General features: G+C 41.8%; 2 protein-coding genes across 2 annotated transcripts; one reads left to right on the top strand and one right to left on the bottom strand.

Moving 5' to 3' along the window:
• The first annotated feature begins 2,117 nt into the window (after positions 1-2,117).
• CTHRC1 (collagen triple helix repeat containing 1) lies at positions 2,118-7,717 on the top strand. Its single transcript, XM_035546162.2, has 4 exons — positions 2,118-2,378; positions 4,847-5,068; positions 5,917-6,133; positions 6,982-7,717. Exons 1-4 carry the CDS (start codon positions 2,133-2,135, stop codon positions 7,122-7,124), a joined length of 828 nt encoding a protein of 275 aa, XP_035402055.2. The 5' UTR covers positions 2,118-2,132; the 3' UTR covers positions 7,125-7,717.
• On the bottom strand, positions 7,234-24,458 carry SLC25A32 (solute carrier family 25 member 32). The gene is made up of 7 exons (XM_035546161.2): positions 24,275-24,458; positions 21,243-21,393; positions 20,095-20,180; positions 18,830-18,990; positions 12,704-12,817; positions 11,969-12,114; positions 7,234-10,736 (listed from the first exon to the last, which is right to left on the bottom strand). The coding sequence occupies exons 1-7, from the start codon at positions 24,456-24,458 to the stop codon at positions 10,601-10,603; spliced, it is 978 nt and encodes a 325-aa protein (XP_035402054.1). The 3' UTR covers positions 7,234-10,600.
• Positions 24,459-24,528: the final 70 nt, after the last annotated feature.

A 24,528-nucleotide genomic window follows, 5' to 3' on the forward strand; every position in this document is an offset into this window, starting at 1 on the left:
TGAGGAGGGGAAAACAATATCAGTCGCAGCGGGAGGACCTCACACGTGGCACAAACCCAGTGTCATGAGCATCTACTACGTGCAGTGCACCAACAGTGACATGGTGAGCATGCCTGGGCTATGCAGCCTGCTTGTCTAGAAGATTTTAGTGACATTTAAATGACAGATGCATGTACCTCTATTGATAAGGCTGCATATAAAAAATAAATGCTCTATCGTATGACCACACAGGTAAGACGATGGAATCACTGGTTGATATAAGATGGATCCTTGCTTAAAGATGGTCAGCCAAATTTATTACAACAGCTCCTGTTGCCCTGGAAATATCTAAGGCAAAGCAGATCAGTATTTCTGATTTAATTTGAGGGTCTCACCGATATTCAGCAATAGTGACTGCCCTCAGAAGTATAAACTGCATTTAAATGTGTTGAAAGCACACAGCATAAGCCTGGTAGATGACAAGGACTTGCTCAGACTGAACCAGGCTGAGGAGAATGTTGATATTTCTGTTTTCCAGATGGTAATTTGCATTGCAAGTCAAATGGGTGCAAGGAACTGTGCAGTACATTTACCACAACTCAAAGCAAATGTCCTTTGTTCTTTGCTAGGACCTTTCTTTGTCGTTTGTTCTTTGCTAGGACCTTTCTTGCAGCACTTTTAGGCTGGAAAAGTCAGAGATTTCAGATTTGAAAGCTTCTAGCCTAGACCTAAACTCTAAGGGTGAGCAAACCCAGATGGGAAAATGCATACAGATGCATGTGCACATTTTGATACCTGAAACAATAAGCAATGGTATTATGAAGGTCTACAGCACTGCTGTGCTGTGTGCTTCAGTTATTGCACACCTCATGAAGAAATACCCTCAGTGATACAAAAATTCATCAGTCTGGGAAGGGTCCGTGCTGATGCTGGGGATCCCCAGACACCTGGGCAACGACGCCTCGCTTGTGTGAGCAGGTGAGTTGCAGAACAGTCACACATTATCACCTTCACAGCAAACTGAAGGTTTACCAGCAGTGTCCTGCTGTCACACAAGAAACGTTCTGCACGTGCGTGTTCGTGGATATTTACTGGGGCTGTTGCTGTAATTAAGCACGTACATCATTCCATAAATCTTCCCACCTGGTTTAGGGCGGCATTATTATTGACTCGCTGCTTTATGAAGCACGTTGGGTGCAGCGCTGCTCTGCTCCACCAGGCAGGGCCCCGTACCTCAGAAACACAGACAGGGTCAGTCGCAATGTTTGGGCCACTTGGGAGCAGTGCGGCTTGGGGTCTGTATCCCGCCCTTCTGCTGCTGCTCGGAGTGGAAAGAATCATAGAATGGCTTGGGTTGGAAGGGACCTAAGAGATCATCTTGTTCCAACCCCCCTGCCATGGGCAGGGACATCTCCCACCAGACCAGGTTGCTCAGGGTCTCATCCAGCCTGGCCTTGAGCACCCCCAGGGATGGGGCATCCACAGCTTCTCTGGGCAGCCTGTGCCAGTGCCTCACCGCCCTCTGACTGAAGAATTTCCTCATAAACTCTAATGTAAATCTCCCCTCTTTTAGTTTGAAATGGAGATACCTGCTTGTTAGAGACAGGTATGTGAAGTGCTGCCATGTAAGGAGGCTTTGTGTACACAGGACTCTGGTTGTGCAGTGTTAGAGCGGATGGCTCAGCGTCTTGTAACGTGCATTCCTGCAGCAGAAATGTGTGGTTTTGATAAATACTTCACAAAAAAATGTATTGAGGCGTATCTCCCCCTTCTGGAAACCGCCTCTGCAAACCCCAGAGGCTGCAACACACCCGTTATCCTTCGAGTGCCTGGTGCTGCCACTCTTAATGCTACCGGGCATACAGTATAGCGTATAGCCCGTATACTTCAGCGTATAGCCCATATACCGGTACGACCAAGAAAAGAGGCGTTATTTTAAACAAAAACCAAAACTTTTATTGTGTCAAATCGACAAGGCTCAGCCGGGCGAGGCGAGGCGGGTGGATAAAAGCCTTCAGGTCTCGGTGCCCGGCAGGGTTTGGTGCCACCACCCCTCCCTCCCTCTGCAGCCCCCGGGTGTCCGGAGCGGGGCCGGGCCCGGCCGCAGCCCCCCGCGGGGCCCGAGGGGGCGGGAGCCCCCCGGCCCCTTGCCAATGGCTGCCGGGGGCCGGCGCTGCCTTGGCCGCTCCCGCTCGGTTCCCGGCCTCCCCGGGGAGGGAGCTGGAGCTGGGAGCCGTGAAAGGCTCCATTTATCCCCTCGCTGCCGCCCTCTCGCCATGCTCCGCGCCCCGCTGCTGCTCCTGGCGCTGCTGCTGGGCTCGGGCCCCCCGCCCGGCGGCTCCGAGCCCCCCCGGGGCAAGCAGAAGGCGCCGCGGCAACGGGAGGTGGTGGCCGACACGGTGAGAGGGCGGCGGGGCAAAATGGCGGGGCCGGGGGCCTGAGGGGCCTCGGGCGGCGGGGGGATGGCGAGGGGCAGGGGGGGCGCTGAGGTAAGGAGAGCGGCCGGTCCGGGGCGGGGGAGCCTTTCTGGGGGCTTTCTGTGGAGGATGAGGGTGGAGGCACCGGGTGGGCACCGGGAGGAGAGGCTGAGGCTAAGGGGAGGCTGCCCCGCAGGAATAAAGGGTGCGCTGTGAGCCAGGGGGGGCCCTCCGCATGCTGCTGGGAAAGGGGTGAAATCTGTGGAGCCGTGTAATGTCAGCAGTAAGTGCTGCTTGGTCGCCGAGAGGAGAGGCTACTGAATGAGTGGTGAGCGACAGAAGCAGAAAGAAAGCGAAGAACTGCCCTTTAACAGCCACTGGGTACCGGGAAAAGTGTGTCTGGACGCGTCCTCATTCCACTTTTCCGCGGAGCCTTTGGCACTTGCGTGCCTCTGCAATTCCACTGCAACCAGAAACCCGAATGTGTGCGCCGGGACTATCCCATCTCGGGGATAGAAAGAAAGGAGAGAGAATTTCCAGTCCCTGGAACGCGAAAAGCAGATGTGAAGCGATTTCCGTGAGCCGCTGGGCTGCCATTCGCGTCCTGGAGAAAACCCACAACCTGGACGTTTCTTCCACGATCTCCGCCGAGACCCCCAGGGTGATGTGCCGAAACACCACTGGGAGCAAAGCTGCTTCCCTTGCACACCGTCACCCCTTCGTTTTCCCTGTGGCCATTGGATTGCGTGAAGAATAAGGAATGTGCACACGTGGAGGAGCTCGGGGTTTGTGTCTGAGCACCGTTAGGGACGCTCATTCAGGGCATTTCTCTTGCTTCGAGCTTTTGGGCACGGCAGACGGAGCAGCGCAGTGCGGGTGGGAGCTTCAGCGCCAGCTCCACACTGAGCGCCTCGGGAGCAGGATGAAGGCAGGAGCGAGATGGGAGCTGCTGCTTCTGCGGGCGTTTTCGTTTTAAAAGATTCTTTATGCACGTCCGGCTCAGGAAGGCATGAGCAATACTCAATTTGGCAAGCGCAGGCGGATCTAGTTGGACTGGAGACCAAAGCCGAGGCAATAATTCCTTTCGCTCACATCATTTTTTTTTTTCCTCAAGATGCTCTCGCTGGGAAGATTGACGGCTCCATCCCGGCCTTTGAGCCGGGCCTGCCCCCTCGTGGCCGGCTGGCACGGCTCGGCTCGACACGGGAGAACGGCAGCAAGAGCAGAAAGTCCAGGCTGTACCAAGCGGGAATGGCTTTGCCTAATTCTCGTGATCTTTAGGCTGACACGTACTTCGCCAAGCGGACGTCCAGCCGTCTGCCTTTTTGTAAAATGCCACCTTCGTGATTCAGACATCCCGCTGCTCCAGCACTGCATTCTGTGGTGACGGCAGCAAGGAAATCCCAGTGCCTGTATCCATGGAATGGCTGCAGCCAAGCCTGCAATGACCAGCACGATCATACGTGCATAATCCGTGTGTTTCACCAAAGCACGTTAAAAAAAAAATAATCCGTAAACCCCAGAAGAAGAAAGCTCCCCAAGAGACAAAGGAGAAGGGATGGGGAGCATGAGGTTCCTGGGGGGCCGACAGCTTGCAGGAGGTGCACAGTGACACGACCTGCTCCTTCTCTAGGGGGCTAAAAGGGGCTGAACAGACATCAGTACAAGATGGGGCAGAGCTGACTGGAGAGCTGTCTGTGAAGGTTTGGGATGGGGTTGGCAGATGGGGAAGTGTGCTGGCAGCCACTGCTGTGGGGAGGGCCTGGGTGCCTCCAGATGCACAGCTCCTCGGGGAAAAAAGGGTGCCCCGTGCTGCACAAACCACCTGCCCAAGCAGGGCGAAGCCAAATCTTAAAAGGTACGAAGGCAACGTGTGCTAGCGTGCAGCATTTGACCTGGGACGGCAGCATTTGACCTTTCCAATACCATAACGTTGGGGAGATACGAGCATGCCACCATTTTGTGCATGCACTTCCACTGCTGTGCATAGGAAGCCTGGGCTCGGGTTATGGCAGCGTGCAGCTGCCCAAGCCCCCGCCAGCACCAATGTGCTTCTTGCTGCATACAGCACGGAATGGAGCAATGCATAGCAGGGCTCTTACAACTCAACTGATTTTTTTCGTTTCTGCATTTGAATGTTTTCAACCTTCTGATGTTTTTCTATCAGGGTTTTTAATCCTTTGACTGGGACGATTTCTATTTTTAAGTTTGATTATCATTTCATAAAATAATTGGAGTCTTAATTTACAGCAAATTCTGCTGGCATTGCTTATCTTTTACATTTTATTTTTCCTGCTTTTTCCTCTCCTGGAACCGTTTTCTTGATGATCCAGAAATAACCCATTAGCTTGTGTCACAACAAGGTATTTTGTATTTTCGTTGTTGTTTGATTAACTTGGTTATCCTCAGAGTTAATGGATGGTGTTGCCAAGCTCTGCTCTGTTTTTCAGTACAATGGCATGTGCTTACAAGGCCCCAGCGGTGTTCCTGGACGGGATGGAAACCCAGGAACCAACGGGATCCCTGGGACGCCGGGAATCCCAGGACGGGACGGGCTGAAGGGGGAAAAGGGAGAGTGCATGCGAGAGAGCGTCGAGGAGTCCTGGACACCCAACTTCAAGCAGTGTTCGTGGAGTGCACTTAATTACGGCATAGATCTTGGGAAAATAGCAGTAAGTTACCATTACCTAGGACGCTGCACTTTGCCAACTCAGGCTGTACCACAGCAGTTTCAAAGTCTGACATTATGAGCAGGGTAGCACAAATAGTACACATGTCCTGTTGGAGCCTTTTTTGACACATAAGGGTAAACTTCTCAGAGGTTATTTCAGATCCATCTCAACTGTGTTTATCAGCTCTGTGCCCGGTTGTTAATTTCCATAATAACGTTTCAGAACAATGGAGCTGGTGTAAGTAGTTTTTAGCTATTACTCCAAAGAGGATCAATGTTGTTCAGGAGCAGACCTAAGCGTTGTCCAGATTAACCCAAATGTTCTGTCCACCGCTGCAGCCCCTGAGTACAAAACCTTCAAAAACAATGGTGCAAGGGTAGAAGAGGGGAGGAAATCCCACCTCCCAATTCCTACCTCCCAATATGAGCTATGAAGCAGTGCCCAGATTGGTTGGACTGATTGAACTCCTACTGTTGTGGCTGGAGTGAGAACCAATTTATCCAGAAGTTCTGGTATCAGAGGCAGAAATTGCACTGTCCACGTATACAAGGACTTGAGTGCAGCTTTTGGACAGCTCATATCCCCTTACATAAAGCCCAGAAGGTTACTAGGTTACCAACTTAACAGCAGGTATTATCTAAATAAAATTAAGAATTTCCATAATTCCTCTTCTCCATTATCAGCTATGAGGTGCTGTTTCTGATTTGCATCTTTGCATCATACACTATTGGCCATTTTTTTTTCTAAAGGGAAGGGAATAAAACTATTGCCCAAAACATTCTGAAAGCCATTCTAGGGAGTAGGTTCAAAATCAGAGTTTGCTACCAAAACTTTTTTGTCCCTCTTAGGAATGTACGTTTACAAAGATGCGCTCCAACAGCGCACTCCGAGTTCTCTTCAGCGGATCACTTCGGCTAAAATGCAAAAATGCCTGTTGTCAGCGCTGGTACTTCACTTTCAATGGAGCGGAATGTGCTGGGCCACTTCCTATCGAAGCCATAATATATTTAGATCAAGGAAGTCCAGAACTGAATTCTACTATTAATATACACCGAACTTCTTCAGGTATGTATGCCAAGGCTGCACGAACAGCAGTGGATTACAGGCCAGTAGCAAATTTAGTTAATAAATGCATTTTAGGAAGGGAGGGCCTAGTGTGAAGTTGATACTTTCTGCTGGTTGATACTTACACTCTGAGAGGTATTTATAAAACCAAGAGTTGCATTAATTTATCAGGTCTACAGCTATGAATACTTTCCACCATTGCATCAGAGGTTTAAGCTGTATTTTGCTGTCAGCTTAGAGCAGAGCTAAAGTATCGTGAAGCCAGCAGCCCAGCTCTTTGCAAGGGGCCTTTTCTTCCCTGTAGTATTTCATGACTGCATGAAATCTCACATCTATGGCTGTGATAGGTTTTCTTCATCCAGGGGTAGAACACACTTGTTTTCATTAACCCACCTCCAATTAGTAGTGCTAGGGGAAAAAATAAGTGATAAAAGGGAACTTTTGCAGTGCTGATCCAGGTACAGCTGTGGGCCTGCCCCACTGACTCTGGTCACTGCAAAAATGGCGGCTGGATGGGATTGAAGCCATATGCCAGCTGCAAATTTGTAAATCTGGACATTTAAAGTAGCAGCTACACCTCCCGTTCGGCTATCCTGAGGGTTGCTTTCCCCCAGCTTCATGTACTGTAACAGACATCAGTGAGAAGCATGGCTAAAGGTAGCACACAGCTCTGAAACCTGCACTGCCAAGTAACACCCAGGTTTTATTTCTAAAAATGCTATTTAGATTTAACTAAATAGCATGAACTTGCAGTGAACTGCTGTTCTTAAGTACTTGTGTCCACTGCCAGTTCCAAAATACGGTGTGTTTGTGTCTGCTGAGGTAACGTGGTTTTTGTCTTTAACCAGTGGAAGGTCTGTGTGAGGGGATCAACGCCGGCTTGGTGGACATTGCCATCTGGGTTGGGACTTGCGCCGATTATCCAAGGGGAGATGCTTCTACTGGATGGAATTCAGTCTCCCGTATCATCATTGAAGAATTGCCAAAATAACCCTACCTTTTTGTAATCTCTATTTTGTACAATTTTCTATACAAATTACAGAGTTGGATGCAAGTTTTTGACTAAAAGGCACCAAACTCTTTCTTTTGTAGTGTTTGTCTACCTTTTTTTTTTTTGCACATTGCAGAGTTTTTTTTATAATAATCATTTTAGAAAATAAATATAAAAAACCTTCATTAACTTTTATAATTCCTTTTTGATATATGAAAATATACCAACACCATTTTAGGAGTTAACTGTAATTTTTTGTATCAAATAAATAAGACCTTTTACAAAAAAAAAAAATCCAGGCTATTTTATTAGTCAGCAAACTGTTCAAGGTATTTGACACGGTATTATAATACACAATTCTTTTCTTTTAGAACACTTCTAAGTTCCAGCTTTGGCTTTAGTCTTTGAAACGCATACCCAACACCTACTCCTATGAATGTGAATGTAGAATCGGATGCTCTGCTAAGTCTTGTATCTCTCAACAAACTTCTTGTGACTTAACTGTCACCTAGATGATGATTGGTGTTAAGTATGTTCTGAAAAAATAAGTAGAAAGAAAATAAACTTTCCTTCCTTCTGTCCTCTGCTTGAGACTAGGTTTCAGTGCAAACATTTATTATTGATCTCCACTGTCATCATGCAAAACCTGAGTAATTTTACAGTTACAAAACTTAGGTTTTATTTCTCCAATTAATAATTCTGAATTTAGCCTGTCAGATAGATACAATCACTTTGGTGCTAAAGCTAGATATGTTGTTTGGAAGATACACAAATAAAGCAGGCTGAAAAGCCTTGGCTTTCCAAAGAGTGTACTGCCAAACTGAAAGAATGATGCTGCAGATATTTGAATACAGCCTCCAGACTGGTCAAGAAGTAATGAGGAGTGACAACATTGATCATGGCACATCTTCTACCTAGTGCAGCGTTAACAGAAGCGTTTTAGAGTACTCTCTTCCAAATGCTACAAATGATGTACTCAAGTCTTAAAAAAAAAAAAAAGTACAGATTCTAAGGGTAAATAATATCCACGTTTACATTGCAAAATCAATTTCACATTAATGAAATAAAAAAGAAAAAGCATGTATAACATGCAGAAATACACCCTGTCCAGAAACTAAAAGGAAAAACATTACATCTGAGATATTTATTTTAGCCTTTTAATACAAAATCCTGTTTTTTCTTCTGAGCTGGTTATAAGATTTTCCCAAGGCATGTCTCAAATTGATAGCTCATCCGCAGCTTTGTTAAAATGCTAGAGGAACACAACTGCAGCTAGCAGAGCATTCAGGTTCTCCCTGTTGCAAGCTTCCATGCGATACTGCTGCAAGCCAGCAAATAGCACAGCTGGCATTTATGTCTCTGAAGAACTGCCACTGTTTTTATTGGCTGGCAAGAGGGGTTTTAGGGCATATGAACACAAACTAGTTACTGTGAGCTAAACTATGGCGTGAATTTAGAGGATGTCAGTTAACATACAGTCACTGATTGTGTACACACTTGGAGACTGTCTTTACATTTATCCTGGATCCCACGTACCCCACTCTGAGTCTGCAACATGCTAATCCAGGGCAGTCAGTGCACAACGTTTTTTATTTTCGTATGGTTTATTCCTATGTCTTCACAATGTATTTTGAATCCTGAATACTAGAAAACACAAACCCAAATAAAAAACTTCCAATGAAAGGCAAAAGAAGGTAGTAGCTGATAGGGCTCTATGCAGTAATTTGCATGGTAAACTTCCAGTAAATTTGATCTTCAGTTAACTGTACATGGAAGCTTTTATAATTAAACAAACAAACAAACCAAATAACAGATATAATGGTCACATGCCCTTTCAAGTGAGATAGCTTGATGTATTATCAACTGTAACAGTAGAAAGGATGGGATTAGGGAGGAAAAAGGAGTAAATTATTTAAAAAGTTAAGCATACACAAAGTGTGATGTGGCAATAGTATCAACAGAAAGAAGCAACAGGACTACAGAATTGAGATTCAAAATACTAAGCAGTTTCCGTAGTTTTCCAAATTTAGAAGTTAAACCAATTCCCTAATTTCTGCTTCTGGTTAGTCTTGTGTTAAGCAGGAAACCTGTAAGAGATTATTCAAGCGTTTTGCTGAATAGTATTCTCTATTCTTTATGAAATTGATTATTTATCCCCACCTGTTGAATAACCTTTTCTAACTTATTTATTCCTCAGTTAAGTGCTACTTTCTAGGTATTTATTCATACATTCATAATAACAGCAGATGGCAGATGCTATGCTCAGTAATGTACTTCCTCAATGAAGAACTAAAAAAGAAAAAACAACACCTAAGTTTCCAAAAAGTACATATCCATGACAGCAATTATTGCCATAAAAATAAGCACTGTTATTCAAATTTACTGAGATGTACTGTAATTTTGCTTACTATTGTGTTAGCAAGTGGTATATTCTTAGTCATTTCCTGAGACTAAATCAGAAGACATTAATGATTTTTAAGAAAGTCCTGTGCACAGTATTTTTAGACTACCTATGGATTTTTTTCAAAGAATATTATTCAAAATGAGTAGTCATATTTGTTGTTAAAGTTGCTTGAAAACTGTATCACTATGGGATTACTAGAAAAAAACATATATATATATATATATATATTTAAAGTAAGCCTACTTTCAAATATTCATTTACTTAGTAATATTTGGTCAGATGCAACAGTGACAGAGACGGAACATCTTGGTCAGAGTGGGGAGGGAAGAGAGAGAAAATGAATGAAGTAAGTTGCCAGCGATGCACACAACAGACTTTGGTTTGGTATTAAAACAAGCCAACAACCACACCGCAAGTCTGTCTTGGTATGACTCAAGAACTGGATTTCAATTGGCAATTACTCAAAACCAGGAATGGACAGCTGACTGTTTTACAAAACATTTGAGTTTCCAAACTGCACCCCACTGAGACAGCATTTTTGTGTTGGATGAGTGATGGAATGTGGAGCGCTCCATAATCTAAAACCTGACAGATAACAGAGATGGATTCAGAAGACACTGCTGTAAACAAATACACACATATTTTCTCCATAAGACTCAGATAAAGATTTAAGGAAGTTCTGATGGATTCCAGAGTTGCTTTTATATGAAGTCTTCTGTAGTACAATCTGACCAACTGTTATTTTGCGACTTGTCAGAACAAATCAGTCCATTATTCCAGGCAGGCCAGGATGAATTGAATTGTTGCACAGCTGCCTTCACCCAGTCACAATGCTACTTCACAGTTGCAGACATCTGTTTCAAGCAGACACAGCGATTCAGAGGAGAGAGAAATGTAGCAAGGCAGGAACTCTCAGCAGAGGAGATGTGGGCAGGGTTTTAATATCTCCAGGTTCTTTCCTCAAAATATTAGATCAATTCAGTGTCAAAACAGACTGCTGAAATAAATCTCTCCCAGATCATAAATATAAAAAAATAAAGGATAGATTCCTTCTGAACACAAACTTATACCTTTAATTATTTTCTTTTCTAAAACCAAGTAAAAAACCAGACACATTTTCATAAACTACAAAAGTAATGCAGCAAGCAGGAGTCACTCTGATCACATTGGGGATAATTCCTTTGTAAAATCCATGAATTCCTTCTTTCCTTTAAAGACACAGAAAAACATTTAATTAGTATATTTTAATAGAAATCAGACATAAATCAAAGCCTATTTTTCTCTCGCTCTCTCACTGACAGAAATGTACTTCAGATTAGGAATAACAAGTTCAGAATAATCTCTTACTAAAGTGTTTACAGAGTCAAGGCGCATCAAATCTTAACCCTTCACTTTCCCTTCTGTTAGAAAGTTTTGAAGACTTCTAGTTTCAGCTTCCTATCTTTTAGTATCATATGGACTTAGGACACCCAGAGTGATGAGTAGTCAAAGCAGATCCTGGAAAGTGCTTGCGTGTGGTTTATACCACTCTTCTGAGTGCTCTAGGTTGCATTTGTGTTTCATGAGTACTGTGGTGGGCTCAAAATGTCTGCGTACATTCATGCTTTGTAAGAACTAATAAGCCTTCCTGTAAACTGCAGCACTGAAGGACACAGCACTGAGATATCAGAGTTATTTTCACTTAGAATTGGCTTCAGTTGAAATGGCTGCAGTGTCTCTGAGCCACAAGGTGGTTCTGGAACAACACAGCCTCACTCAAGCAGCACCTCTTAATGCCCCAGGAGTTAGATGACCCCATTCACATCCCTCTAGCAGTACGCTGCAACCTAGAAATACTGTCCAAAGTAAGATTAACATCGGTTGCACGCTGCAAAGGTGACTAGTCCTCGTAATTACGGAGTGCTGTGTTAAAACTCTAACACGTCTTACAGAGCTGAGGGAAGAGGGTTTGTGAGAAGATATGCATAGGTGTGAGGTAGTAACAGCTCTCTAATGATCCTCCAGGAAGGCAGGCCGCAGGGTACTGCAGGGACATCAGTATGATCAGCCCTGGCTAGCTCACTTCCTCCTGCTATGAATTTCGATCAGCCACAACTCCCACCAGCCCAACTCTTTTGTCATACATGATGACCTAAAGCAGTTCAAATGAGACTTGTTAAAGAGTCCCCAAAGAACCAACTCAATGGTGTGTTTTTAAACCTTGCTAGTCTCTAAGCAAAATTTGTGGGGAAGAGAATAAGGAGGCAGAATAAACAACAGAAGTGTGCAGGCTAGCACTGACCCTCTCCTCTCTCTTCCTTTGTCCGTAGATTACAGCTATTAGTGGCAGAGCCCACAAAATGGCTTCATACAGATAACCAGTCAGCATGGAAGCAAGTAAACACGGTGAATCAATAAGACTCACTTTCCACGACGCGAGCTTTTAATACTGCATGCCTACCTCCATGTCCTGCGGATCACATCAAACACACCAGAATATGTATTATGCTGATCTTGAAGACGAGCTCGTACAACTTGATAGGGATAAGTTGCTGACACAGCAAATATTTTGGATACAGCTGCCATCGTTATGTATTCTGCAGTGTTCTAAAAGAAAAAAAAAACAGGCTTGCCTTAACTATGGTTTAAAATAGCCAATTTCCCAAAATCTTGTTTGATTTTAAAATTTTAAACTAAACAACAGATTTTTTTCCCTTTCCAATAAACTCATTTCAAAAATTGGCACTGTTACAGAGCATACAGAGTGCCTTAGGTAATTCATTGTAAAATGCTTGTTGTGCTCTCTCATTCTTATCAAATGAAACTCTTCTAGAACTCTTTCAGGTGTTCCAAAAGTAACAATAGCTTTGCCCAATTTGCACCTGACTAGTTTTATAGGTAGGTGTTTAGGAAAACTTCCTATGATTCCACATAGAAAGACAATTTTCAAAAAACATTCCTCCCCCAAAATTCTTAAACCACTTGCCAAAATAACCTGATTTCCCTACAGAAAAACAGCAGCAACCAGTTGCTTGCTCCTAAAGTGAAAAATCATATTTCCTTATATATTTTATATTTCAACTAATGCATCAATACAATACATTGTAGACTTGGCCGTTCTATGACCTAGATGAATGGAATAAATCTCCACTTGTTCACATGCCAATGAATGTATTTTTGTTCTCAATAATCTTACCAATTTTGTATCTGATACTCTGTTTCTATACTTGTTGTATCTCAATTTCAAATCTTCATACGCCATGAATTGAAGTGCTCCATGTGAAGTTCCAAACAGACCAGGCACAAATCCCTAAAAAAGGGAATAAACCAAGGTTGAAAAGCAATCCACAAGAACCATACAACTTGACAGAGTTCAGTTTATACACATAATATACACATAATATATCCACCATTCCTTTAAAAATTGTGACTGCACAGCTCTTGCTGTGTAGTATGTTTCAAAACCCACACGTTGTTGGTATTCTTCGGGGTGGGCATTCGAAGTGTAATGCATGTTACTTTCCTTGAGATGACGTACAGGCTAAGACACCTAATGAGGAAGAAAAGTAAAGCAAGTGGCCTAGGGACGCCGCCTAACAGAGCACAAGGACAGGTCTTAAAAAGCTGGTAATGTGGACCAGGATTATAAAAATACGATCAAGCTGATTTGCAAATCAAACTGCCAGGGACTGGAGGTAAGCTGTTTAATACCCACCTGAGACCAGTAAGGCAATTACATAAGCTGGGGTCTCAGTGAGGAAGGCTACTAGAAGTAGAGGTAAAAAAAACTCTTGTGATCAAGTCCTGGAGATAGATTAGATACGTAGATGTGTTTATATATATTTATATACACATAAATGTTTATATATATGAATCTATAATATATTTACACACTTGCACAGTAGAAAGCTGAAGTGCACAGATGGAAAGGTAACTCATACAAGGTCTTATGGATGATTTACATTAAAAAAATAAGCCTATAATTCAGATCATCGGTTTGAGTGCATTCCTCACCCTGCTCAGAGCATATCCCAAAGCAACCCAGCAGAACAAACTGCAAGAACAAAGTCATGAAGCAGTCTGTGAAATGCTGACAGCTGTAAGGGGCAGTAAGGGACAGTAGGAACTTAACGTGGAAATTTACAAAAACTTTCTTTCAGAAAAGTTGAAGTGAAGGAGGAAAACAGGTATTTTCTGAAGCGTCTCTAGAAGAAAGAGAAGGCAGGAGTAGCTCAGTTGAAAATGAACTGACAGCTGCATGGGTTCTGAGAAGTTCTAATTCTCTTGTTAGAGAGTTGGTCACTTACACTGGAAAAATACAAATAAGTGGGGAATAATCATCCTGGCTGCAAATGACTTATAGGAGCCAAAAGCTTGCTGAAAACTGTTGCAAAGGGAAAATTATAATAGAGCAAATGATCAAAACGTGACTAAAAAGGACTCGAGGAACCAAAACTTCTCAAAAAACTGTGGTATTGAACAGTTTTATCTTCTTTTCCATGACCAATTCAGGAAAGACAGAGGAATATAAAAGATGTGTCCAGACACAAAACTGTATTAGACTAAACTAGAAGCCCAAAATGTTGAATACAGACAGATCAATCAACTACTAAGAACCTGGAGCAGGAGAAGAGAAGGAAACCTGGTAAGAGTCAACTGAAATGTCTACTGTGTAACAGGACAAAAAGATAAATTAATTCACAAACTCCTAACTTTCAGGAAAAAAAAAAAAAACAGCAGGCATAAAAATCACACTGAGCCTCTATCACTCAGAGATTAACTCTCTGGAAGCTACAAATTTCTTAAATTCAAGATAATATAGTCATGCAGACAGTGATTTTTAGGACCTCTCTGTAATAAATGAGTATTAATTTCTTCTCACAGTAAAAAACAATGGTCATAAATTAATCATCAGTGACCACGAACTGATCAAGTGAATTAGGGACTAGCTAAAGTCCCAGTTCACAACCACCAACCTAGAAAAAATAGTTCCCTAAATATGGACAAGTGGAATTAAAAAAATGCCTCCATTTTGTCAACTGTGAGCATAATTACAGAATTTTGTGGCGTTTGATGCTACAACAGATGGGAAAGGACAACTTAGGTTTTCAGAAATCCTCGATCAGAAAGAAAATTAGGTAGTAATATAAAAAAGTAACAGGAGGAACAGACAAAAAAAGTACTACTGAAAGCATCAAAGAAAAAGTTACCTGGGTCAGCAGAACCAGAAACAGCATGAAATGCTATAGTGATAGCAGGGAAAATCTTCACTAACATATGCCCATTACTAGACAGTTAAAAAGTTATGAGACAGAGGAAACAATTGCTTTGTACTAGGAACGAATTACAATGATGTATTTATATCATAGGAGAATGAGGTAATATTTTCCCCACTAATGAGAGAAGAATGTTAAACATTTAAGAGTGCTAAACTGTTAAATTTAAGCCAGCAGATTGGATAACTTGTACCCAAGAGTCCTAAAGTATCTACTGATGAGATTTGGTAAATGAATACCAGAACACTGCAAGTCTTGTGATGGGGGAAAACTTCCAAACACTGAAGGACTTTTAATGTTCAGCCAGTATTAAAAGATGCAATAAGGGAAAGTGAGACAACTATCTGCCAATCAACCTCAGCATAATAAGAGCTGACACAGGGTTCTATTAATCATAAAAAAGGAAGATTTCAAGTCCACGTGTTCTTAGGGAAAAGTGTTTCAAAGCAAAACTGATTTCTTCTCAGTAATGAAATATCTGCCTGACGAAGTTTTGGAAAGATATTCCTACTCAATTTTCTTATTCTTGCAATTTCACACAAATAACTTTCTTGCCATAAAACCTGATAAAATTTGACATTTGTTTTTCATCTACAATATGACTGTAAGGATATTTTTTAAAAAATCACTTCTTTATAGAAATTGTGTTAGTTTTTATATTCAAAGCCTATCTTCAGAAGACTTTTTCTGTAAGAGATGAACAGGAACAATCTTTGCTCAATGAAGAATTCAATGCCTGAATTCTGTTTTGGAAGATTAGAATAATGGACAAAATTAAATATGTAATTAGAAACGTAAATGGTAAAGTATTTAATTCTGACCAATAAACAATGTGGAAAAAATCATACTTTAAAGTTCTCTTAGAACAGCTACACACACAGAAGATCCAGGGTAGGAGAAAAGCATCCAGTTGGTTAGAATTTCAAATGTCTCCACCAAGACGAAAAGAAACCTAGGCAAACGTGTACAGAGGAAAGCCTATGCTTCTTAGTAAAGCAGGTAACGAGGTTCATTTGGTGACGAGGTACTCACAACACTGCCTGAAGTGTCTGAGAGAGCTCATGCCAGAACAGCCTCTGGTATGTTTTGAGAGAATGTAGCAGATTCCCCTTGCAATCTGCGTAGCACCATCTTCATTTGGGATCTCAGCATGCCAATGCCAGCAGTACCAGAATGCCCTGCTCTGACAACTCATGCAGAAAGACACTGGAAGAATGCCACTATGCATCTCGATTCCTTCGAGGCAAAGACTGATGACATCTTTTATGTGAAAGTTACTTCTTCCCTCTCTCTCTGTCTAGAGCCTGGGGCTACACTTAAAGTCAAGATGATCCAATCCCAGTTGATTTTGCAATATGGAAAAACAAAGAAATAGAAAGTCACTTAGCTTATAAACTTCACATTCACAAGGAGGAAAAGAGCACAAGCAAAAACCATAGCAAATAAAGAGAGCTAAATGTCTTAAGACATTAATGGACTGGAAAAAATACTTTATCCTCAGATTACAGAAACTTGCCTACCAAAGGTGAAACTGTTGAATGGAAGTGTCCATGGTGATTGTAAAATATATTTTCACTTGGTAATCAGCATGTAACACTACTAGGATTTTTTGCTGTTGTTAGCATACTGCATTATTATTCTCAGTCTTGATGACTCTACATTTTTTTAAATCTTTTTAAACTTTCCACATTTCCCATTTATATTACTGCTGTCCATTAAGCATTGCTCTAATTGCTGCCTCTACATCATCACTGAAAGAGAATGAAACTGAAAATACAAAGAATCACACAAGCCAAGAAGAATGTTAGTTACATTCTTGATTGACATTTTTTTTAGTCAGCCACTCTACACTAGACAGCTAACAATTTCTCAAGAGCTCAGAGATACTGTATGTTTTTCCTGAAGTGCAAACTCCTACAGTCAAGATTATTTTAAAATGTTTGGTCTCTCCTGCCTTAGACTTGAAGAGAAACATATAGTACTTAACATGGTGATGGTTGCATGACATTCAACTTCATTAGGCAAAATCATTTTCAGAGCTCAGATCTCCAACAGATCTACTGGGCATCTTCAAATTGCATAACCCCAAAGTGGTGGGTTTATTTTCCAACTTGGAGAGCAACAGAGCAGCTCCGAGCCCGGTCATCTGGGGGACTGAAATCAAAGGACAAAGCCTATGGATGGAGGGTAGGGAAGATCACTGACTAGATGATTACTGGGATGACAGGAGAAAAAAAGGCTCCTACTCCTCTTTTTAAATCCAGGCCAAGTTCAAGCAGCATAAATTATCAGGGAAGCCAACTTCAGATGAACTACAGTTTAACAAACTAACAATACCTAACAGACAGCTTTGATCCCTACTAGAAAGGCTGGTGCATCCTAACATTACTAGACTTTTGCCACAAATGACTAAAAAGAATTGCTCAGAACATCAACAGCATCTTGTGCAACACAGAGCAAGATACAGAATTGCTTGGAGAACACCACCATTCTTTGGAAAGCTAATCTCAAATGCATCAGAAGGAAACAACTTCCAGATTTTATTTCCAACTTGCAGTGGCATTTTCCTTATCTGCTCTAAGGAACTCTTTCTGAAATTAAGGTTAAGAAAGACATTCATCTGCATTACAGCTCCTGCAACACAGGGTGATTGATAAAACTTCAACCCTTGAGTTTTAAACCAAGCAAGGAGGAGGAAAAAAAAGTGAACTCCCTCCCAAAAGCAGAAAATGGAAGAAGACTACAGTATGGACAAGTCAAAAAGCCACCTGAAGATGTACCTTCTTCCCTAGTACAGAAAAGGTTGAGAGAATCCTGATGTTAAACAGAAGTCGATCAGTGTGAATGGTTACATAGATCAATCAGGACCTATCTAGGTTACCTTCTTTTCAGAACAGCTAATTAAGCAGGTAATTTGCCCCTTCAAAGGAATTACCTGGTTTAACTACCCACTTGCAGATTAATGTTACAAAAAAGGGTCTAGTGCTAAAAGTAACACATACTACATGCATGAAAAATCTGAAAAGTAACTCAATAGAAAGAAATTCTAAGAGAGGAAATAAATTAAAACTTATCTACGTGAAAAAGAGCAGACATCCATGCAGGCAAATCAGAAATCCTGACAATTTCAACTTAGGAATGAGTGTTTTGTTCCTGGTGTCAGAATTTGGTATTCATCAGCATGTGGCATACTAGTCTTTAGCATAAAGGACTGTATTTTTCACTGCTCGTAAACAAAGTTAATGTTCAATAAACAAAATTAATGTTCAATAATCAGGACAATTCCTAAGAGATAGTGTTTTTGTTCTATAGCATTAGTTGCAAGAAAAGAGCCAGACTGGACTAAAATAGGTTTCTTCACACCTTCCAGGCACTGATGAATGCATCTTGATGTCATGGCCCGAAGGAAGGAGGAGGCAAAAAGTCCAAATCCAGTTGCCATCTGTTTCCCTAAATTAAATGGAACAAGAACCCCACACATATGCAGACCATTTTTAGAAGTCTGTAAATTTTATGCATCTAGAGATGACAGATTACAGACCAGAATAACTAGGGGGCAAATGAGTACTGGTGAAACCGTCCATTGTAGAAAAAAATTAGCAAATACTTTAGTCATATGTTACATCGCACAAGATGTCAGAAAGACAGGGATAAGAGATGAAATGGAATAAGTCACTAGCAGCAATATAGATTACACTATTGCTGCTCTCTTATCCAAATCCTAGTTTGGGGGAGACTCAAAAAATTAAAGAATAGCTTGTAGTTTACTCTCATTTCAGTATTTTCAGAAGACAGCTTAGACATAAAGCTTACACTTCCGTGATTTCCTACATTTCAATATTGTAATTCCTTTTCTGAAGTTTAAGCCTGTTTGCTTGATCTTTGCTTTGACCCACAGAATACAAATAAGCTAATACAAAACAAAAAAAAGACACGCAAGTTGGGCTTTTTTTTTTTTTTTTTTTTTTGTAGACAAGCATTTGAAGCCTCACAATGCTATTGAGGGGTGCCAGCCAACCCTGGAGTTTTTTCTTAAATTTTGTTACCTTGTACAAGCCACGTATGCCCTCTGTCTTGTATATCTTTATAAGAGCATCAGACATTCCTCTGTATTGCCGCTTTGATGGATCAACACCAGCATCATATTGTAATACAAGTCGCGTCTTCGTTACCCATATCGGGTTCGTAATGCAGAGAGTCATGGCTCCTGAGAACAGATGGAGGTTAGACTGATTGTTAAGCCCACGCCAAAGCTGGTCCCAGTTTGTTCAGTTCAGTGTAACACACGCTTCTACAATGACAAAACTCCTTATTCTACAAGAGTACTCGTATTACTTGAAAGAGGCAAAGTTTAGGCACACCACTGTTCTCTCTTTCTGCCTTTAAAGCTCAAAACTAAGTCCAACATACTCCTGCTGGGGCTGTGTCTATAGAGCATCCAGCTTTATGCACATTCACAGCACATCCCCTTTTTTCCCTCACCGTTCCACACTCAGTAGTGCAACCTGTAGTAGACAGAACATAAGTATTTTCATAATGTACTCTTAATTACCTTAGTTAGTCTCCAAGCATACAATTATTCAAAATTCAGTGGACATCTCAGTCATGGGAAACTGACTTAAAATATTGACAGGTTAACACAAGCAACCTGTTGTAGCTTTAATGCAGTTGTAAAGTGACATTACTATTTTTTGCATCAAAGGATATGCATTGTATTTCAACAGTAAGCGAATGCTACAACATCCTAATAAAATCTTCTCAACTACCTAGATTAAATATACACAGAAGCATGTTCAAGAAGGTAAGTCAGAAACAATGTATTTAAAGTCATGATGGTTAAAGTTGTACTTTGATTTTGGATCTATAGTTTCAAAGAAAACCTGGACCTTAGATAATGATTTTCAAAGACCTATGACCAATTCATTTATTTTATTAACTTCAACAGGCCTACGCTCTTTTCCAGGTCTAAGAATTTAAAGTTTAATGAGTTAACAAGCTAGTAACAGCTGATTTATATAGCTATATTTTGGGACTCAATATAGTACTAAATACAGAAAGCACTTATACATAAGGAAAACAAGGTCAGAAGGGATTTTACCAACTGCCACTACTGAGCAAAACTGAAAGGACCAGTTAATTATCCATTTATCTCAGACATCATTAATTTATTTACAGACAATAAGTGATTGCATTTGGACTCAAACACTTACACTTGCCACCTGTAAGAAAGAACACCATTGACACACAAAGGCAAAGAGCAGCATATGGACAGGCTAGCAGAAAACATTAATCTTCTTTGTATTTAACTCACCAGCTTCTGCAGCTGACACTAGGTGTTCAGTTGCGCTGAGACTCTCCAGCTTCCCTTCCTTCTTGTAAGCTTTGATAGCATTATAACTGGAAAATGTATAATATATTTCGGTAAAGGTAAAAACAAATCTGTCTCACTTTAAAAAAAAAACACAAACAAACCTCATTCTCATTTACCATGAGGGAGAACAATAGCTGGTACATAACCTTTGAAAAGATTTCTAAGCAAACTATCATTGTTTGCTTGATTAATTGATTTCTGAACAGTTAACTCTTTCAAGTCAACTGTGGTAACACATATTTAAATTGATCACGGACTACTATCAGTATCAACAGGACTACATCCTGAAACAGCTATCTCTCTCAAGAATAAATTTCTAAAAGAAACCCACCAGACAGCCTACTTTTTATTAAAACTAATAGAAGTTTTCACTGAGCTTTCATCTCTTGATCCAGTTTCCATTGTTTGTGGTTTTAAAAGTGTCACTAGGAGCTGAACAGTCAATAGGAGCTCACAACGAAGCTTGAGAATTGAAGTCCAACGAAAACAGTCTAGACAACTGGCAAGTGAGCTTTGCATAGGAATACCAAATAACCATTCTCAAAAATGTTTCAATTAATAGGGACAGCAGTAAATCAGGTCAGTTACACAGCTAATACAGTAGAAAACACTCAATATTAAAAAATAGTCTTTATAAGTAAAGGACATCAACAAAAACAATGAAATAACTGTTAGCAGAACTATTAAAAAGCAGTTATATATTTAGCTTTAGTAGGAAACTTTATCATGTCCTTTACTTCTTAACATGCCAGTTTAGGTTCTTATTTTCCGTGAGGCTTTAAGCACAGTTTATTTGCACTTTTAGAGGACTCTTCACAAGTGATGTCACCATCTCTCAAGATCCTTAGTGTTTTCACAGCATCAAGGGGAATGCACTGTACTTGACAAAGTAACAGGTCTCTGACTCAAATTGCTTACGTTCTGAAACAGCGAACCGTAATGATGGGTAACGGACCTGGACGTACTAAAAGAATCGCAAGTTTATAAGCCAGTTAGCACATTTTTTTATATACCCTCACAGGGTAGATGGAGTTTATATCTGAACAGTACATTGCACAGGATCTGACACATTTTACAGTTCTACTTACAAGAAAAAGTAAAGTCCCCAGGAAGCCCCTGCTCCCAGCATGTTGGGAGTTACCCCTTGGTATAAGCCTCGTAGTCCTTCATGCTTCCAGACAGTAGTCATGCAGTGGAGAATCCCATTGTATTTTGGCCTCAGCTCCAATCCATCACTCACTGTGAAAAAAAAAGAAGTTGCAGTGAGAAACACTTGCCTGAAGCATGAAATTCAGCTGTGTGAAAGCCACCCCAGCAGTTCACAGCCTCCAAACAAAGCTGCAAGTGAACATAAAAGCCTAACTAATCAGATGTATTTTAAAAGTATGCACAAGTTGGGGCTTACAACTTCAATAAATCTAGACTTAAAAAACTTTAAAAAAGAAGAAAAAAAGTTTTAAGCTCTGCAAGAAGAAAGTTTCTATCAATCTCACAAGACTAACTGCACTAATGCACATTTTTGGTGAGCAGCAGCTTTGACCTATGTTGGTTTTTTTTTGCCCTTTCTTTTTAGCGCCCAAAGGATTTCACATCGTATTTCAAGTGATATGTGTGGGCTCTTTGACAACAGGTTTCTACAAAGAGTTTGGTAATGCCCCATATTAGAATTCGTAACTTAAATCTTCTTTTGAATGTTCTATGAAGACCTGAGTATTTTCAGTAAGCCATGTCTTGTTGATTCCAATGTCAGTTTTCACCAGAACTCTCAAAGGTTATTTGCATCATCAATTCTCATGTTCTACTTCTTTTCTCACTGAATTGATTGAAAACACCAAATGTGCACACTTTCACCCAATAACTAAACAGCTGTTTGTCCAAATATTCAGAAAATGTCACTGTCAACAAGGCAAAGAATGCCCAAGTCTTTGTTCGACAGATTTATTTTAGAGCACAGATTTCATACAACGTAAAGCAGTAGCTACCATTGTTCCTGTCATAACAGCAAGACAGTTTGTTGGTTACTGACAACAACCTAAATTATTCTAGGATGCCAGTATAGCAGGCACTTTCATTCTTCATATAGACAGAAGGTTAGACTGAAACTTTACGTATGATTAATCGTGAAGTTTCACAGTCAGCACAGTTTCTGTATCCCCACCAGGACACGATGGCAATCATTAATTTCAGATGTTTTCTGTTCAGTGCCATATTCTTTACTCATTCTTCCTTTGAACTTTGTGTACAGTGCTGTATGTTGTGACAGACTTCAGAACTAAGGATAAAATGCTTTCTTCTGAGTATATTGTGACAAGTCCTCGATATCTTAACAATCACTCAAAACTAGAACATAATTAAATGCCTTTTCCTCCTACTGAATGAGCACTGCTAGACCTTCCCATTTTATTTTTTTACCATGCTGACATTAAATCAGGTTTATAAGCACATTAAACAAGGTGGAAAATCAGAGACATGAATGCAAGTCTGCCAATGATGCTACCAAAGATCTTTATAGCATTGATTTCTGATCTCAGCTTTTTCTTCCTGGTTGAAGACAAAGTGTAAGGATCATCATTTTCAAACCAAAGAAGCATGTGAAACGATCCCTTTCTCTCTGTACCGTCTGACTGAAAAGCTAGCTGGGGCTAAGGCAGAGTAAGGTTAACACCGGAGTACCAACAAATAACTCAGGTCTTGTTCAAAAACTTCTCAGTGTGGCCTCCAACAATGAAAGGATAGAGCTGTGGACCACTCACACACAGCAGGGAGGTAGAGCTTACATCCTGAACTGACATCCAAACTCAAAGCATATCACCATGTTATTCTCTCCTGTGCCACAAGGTGCAATAGCTGGGTATCACAAACCAACACACGAGCTACGCTGTTAAAACGTGGACTTCAGATCTCAATGACTTGGAACAAACTTTTTTTGGGGAAAAAAAAAAAAAAAACACATCAGTCTTAGTGAGTCCAAGCAAAACCTAACAGATGGAAATCTGTAACAAAACTGAAACCATCATATAAAAGCATAAAGTAATTCTGGTTGGAAGGGGCCTCCAGAGGTCTTCTAATACAATCCCCTGCTCAAAACACATCTAATTAGATGAGGCTAATCAGGGACATGCCCAGTCAGTTCTTGAACATTTCCAAAGCTGAAAATATTACAGCCTATGAACAACCTCTTCTAGCATTTGACTACTTTCACGGTTTAAAAAAAAGTTTTTCTTAGTAGCTAACCGGAATTTTCTATGTTCCAGCTTGCGCCTGTTCCCTCTAGCCCTATCACTCACTTCAAGAAGAACCTGGCTTCACCTTTCCCATGTCTTCCAATGACACAGACTGCAATAACGCCTCCCTTTAGCCTTCTCTTCTGGAGCCTGACCAGCCCGATGATCCTTGTAGGTCCCTTCCAACCCGGGATATTCTGTTCTGTGCTCCTGTCTGTCCCACTGTGCCACGCGCTCAGCACCTTGTCCAGCCTGGTGGCCTCCCCTGGCATCACTCCAGCATGTCAATGTTGTTCCTGTACAGGTGAACCCCAGACTGGACACAGTGCTTCACGTGTCCTACAAGCCTTAGGAGTACTGAACGGAGAGAAGGGATCGCTTCTGTTGGCTGCACCCTCCTAATGCAGCCCAGGCTGTGACCGTGCTATGAGACAGCAGAGACTATTTAAATCCAACTTCGTAAAAAGTCTGCTGAAAAAGGTAATGCATTAGGTTTTGCAAGACTTTTGTTCAATAGTTCAGAATTTATTTTTGATACCCACATACCTATTCAAGGCATCAACCCCAAAATACAACAAAACCTCTATAAAAGAGAAGATATAAGGGCAAAATGCTTCTTATATTAATAACAAAACCAACAGGAAGATGCTGACCTGTTTCCCTAAGGAAGACCAAAGAAGCTAGGGCTCTCCGCAAACCAACACCCCTATTGTTAACAGCCAGCACAACAATACAACCACTGTTATGTTTTGACTGTTGAAAACCTGCACGAAGGCGAACTTCGAACGCTGGCTGCAGACAGCCCACCCACCCGCGGCCTCCGCGTGTGTCCCCCCCCCCCACCGCCAGCAGCCCCCTGCCGCCCCGTCTCCCCCCGTCCCCGTCCCCGTCCCCACCTGCGAAGCGGATCTTGACCAGGTCCAGCGGGTGCAGCACCAGCGTGGACACGACGCCGCCGCTCAGCCCGGCCGCCAGGCTCTCCAGCTGCACGTGGCGCAGCAGGGACCGCACGGAGCGCGCCGGCACCCCCGGCGGGCCCCCGGCGGTGGCGGGGCCCTGGGCGCCCGGCGCCGCGCTCATCGCCCCCCGCAGCAGCAGCAGCAGCAGCAGCGGCGGCGGCGGCGGTGCCGGTACCGATGGGTGAGCCGCG

This window comes from Cygnus atratus, chromosome 2 (genome assembly GCF_013377495.2).
Source record: "Cygnus atratus isolate AKBS03 ecotype Queensland, Australia chromosome 2, CAtr_DNAZoo_HiC_assembly, whole genome shotgun sequence".
Classification (NCBI taxonomy): domain Eukaryota; kingdom Metazoa; phylum Chordata; class Aves; order Anseriformes; family Anatidae; genus Cygnus; species Cygnus atratus.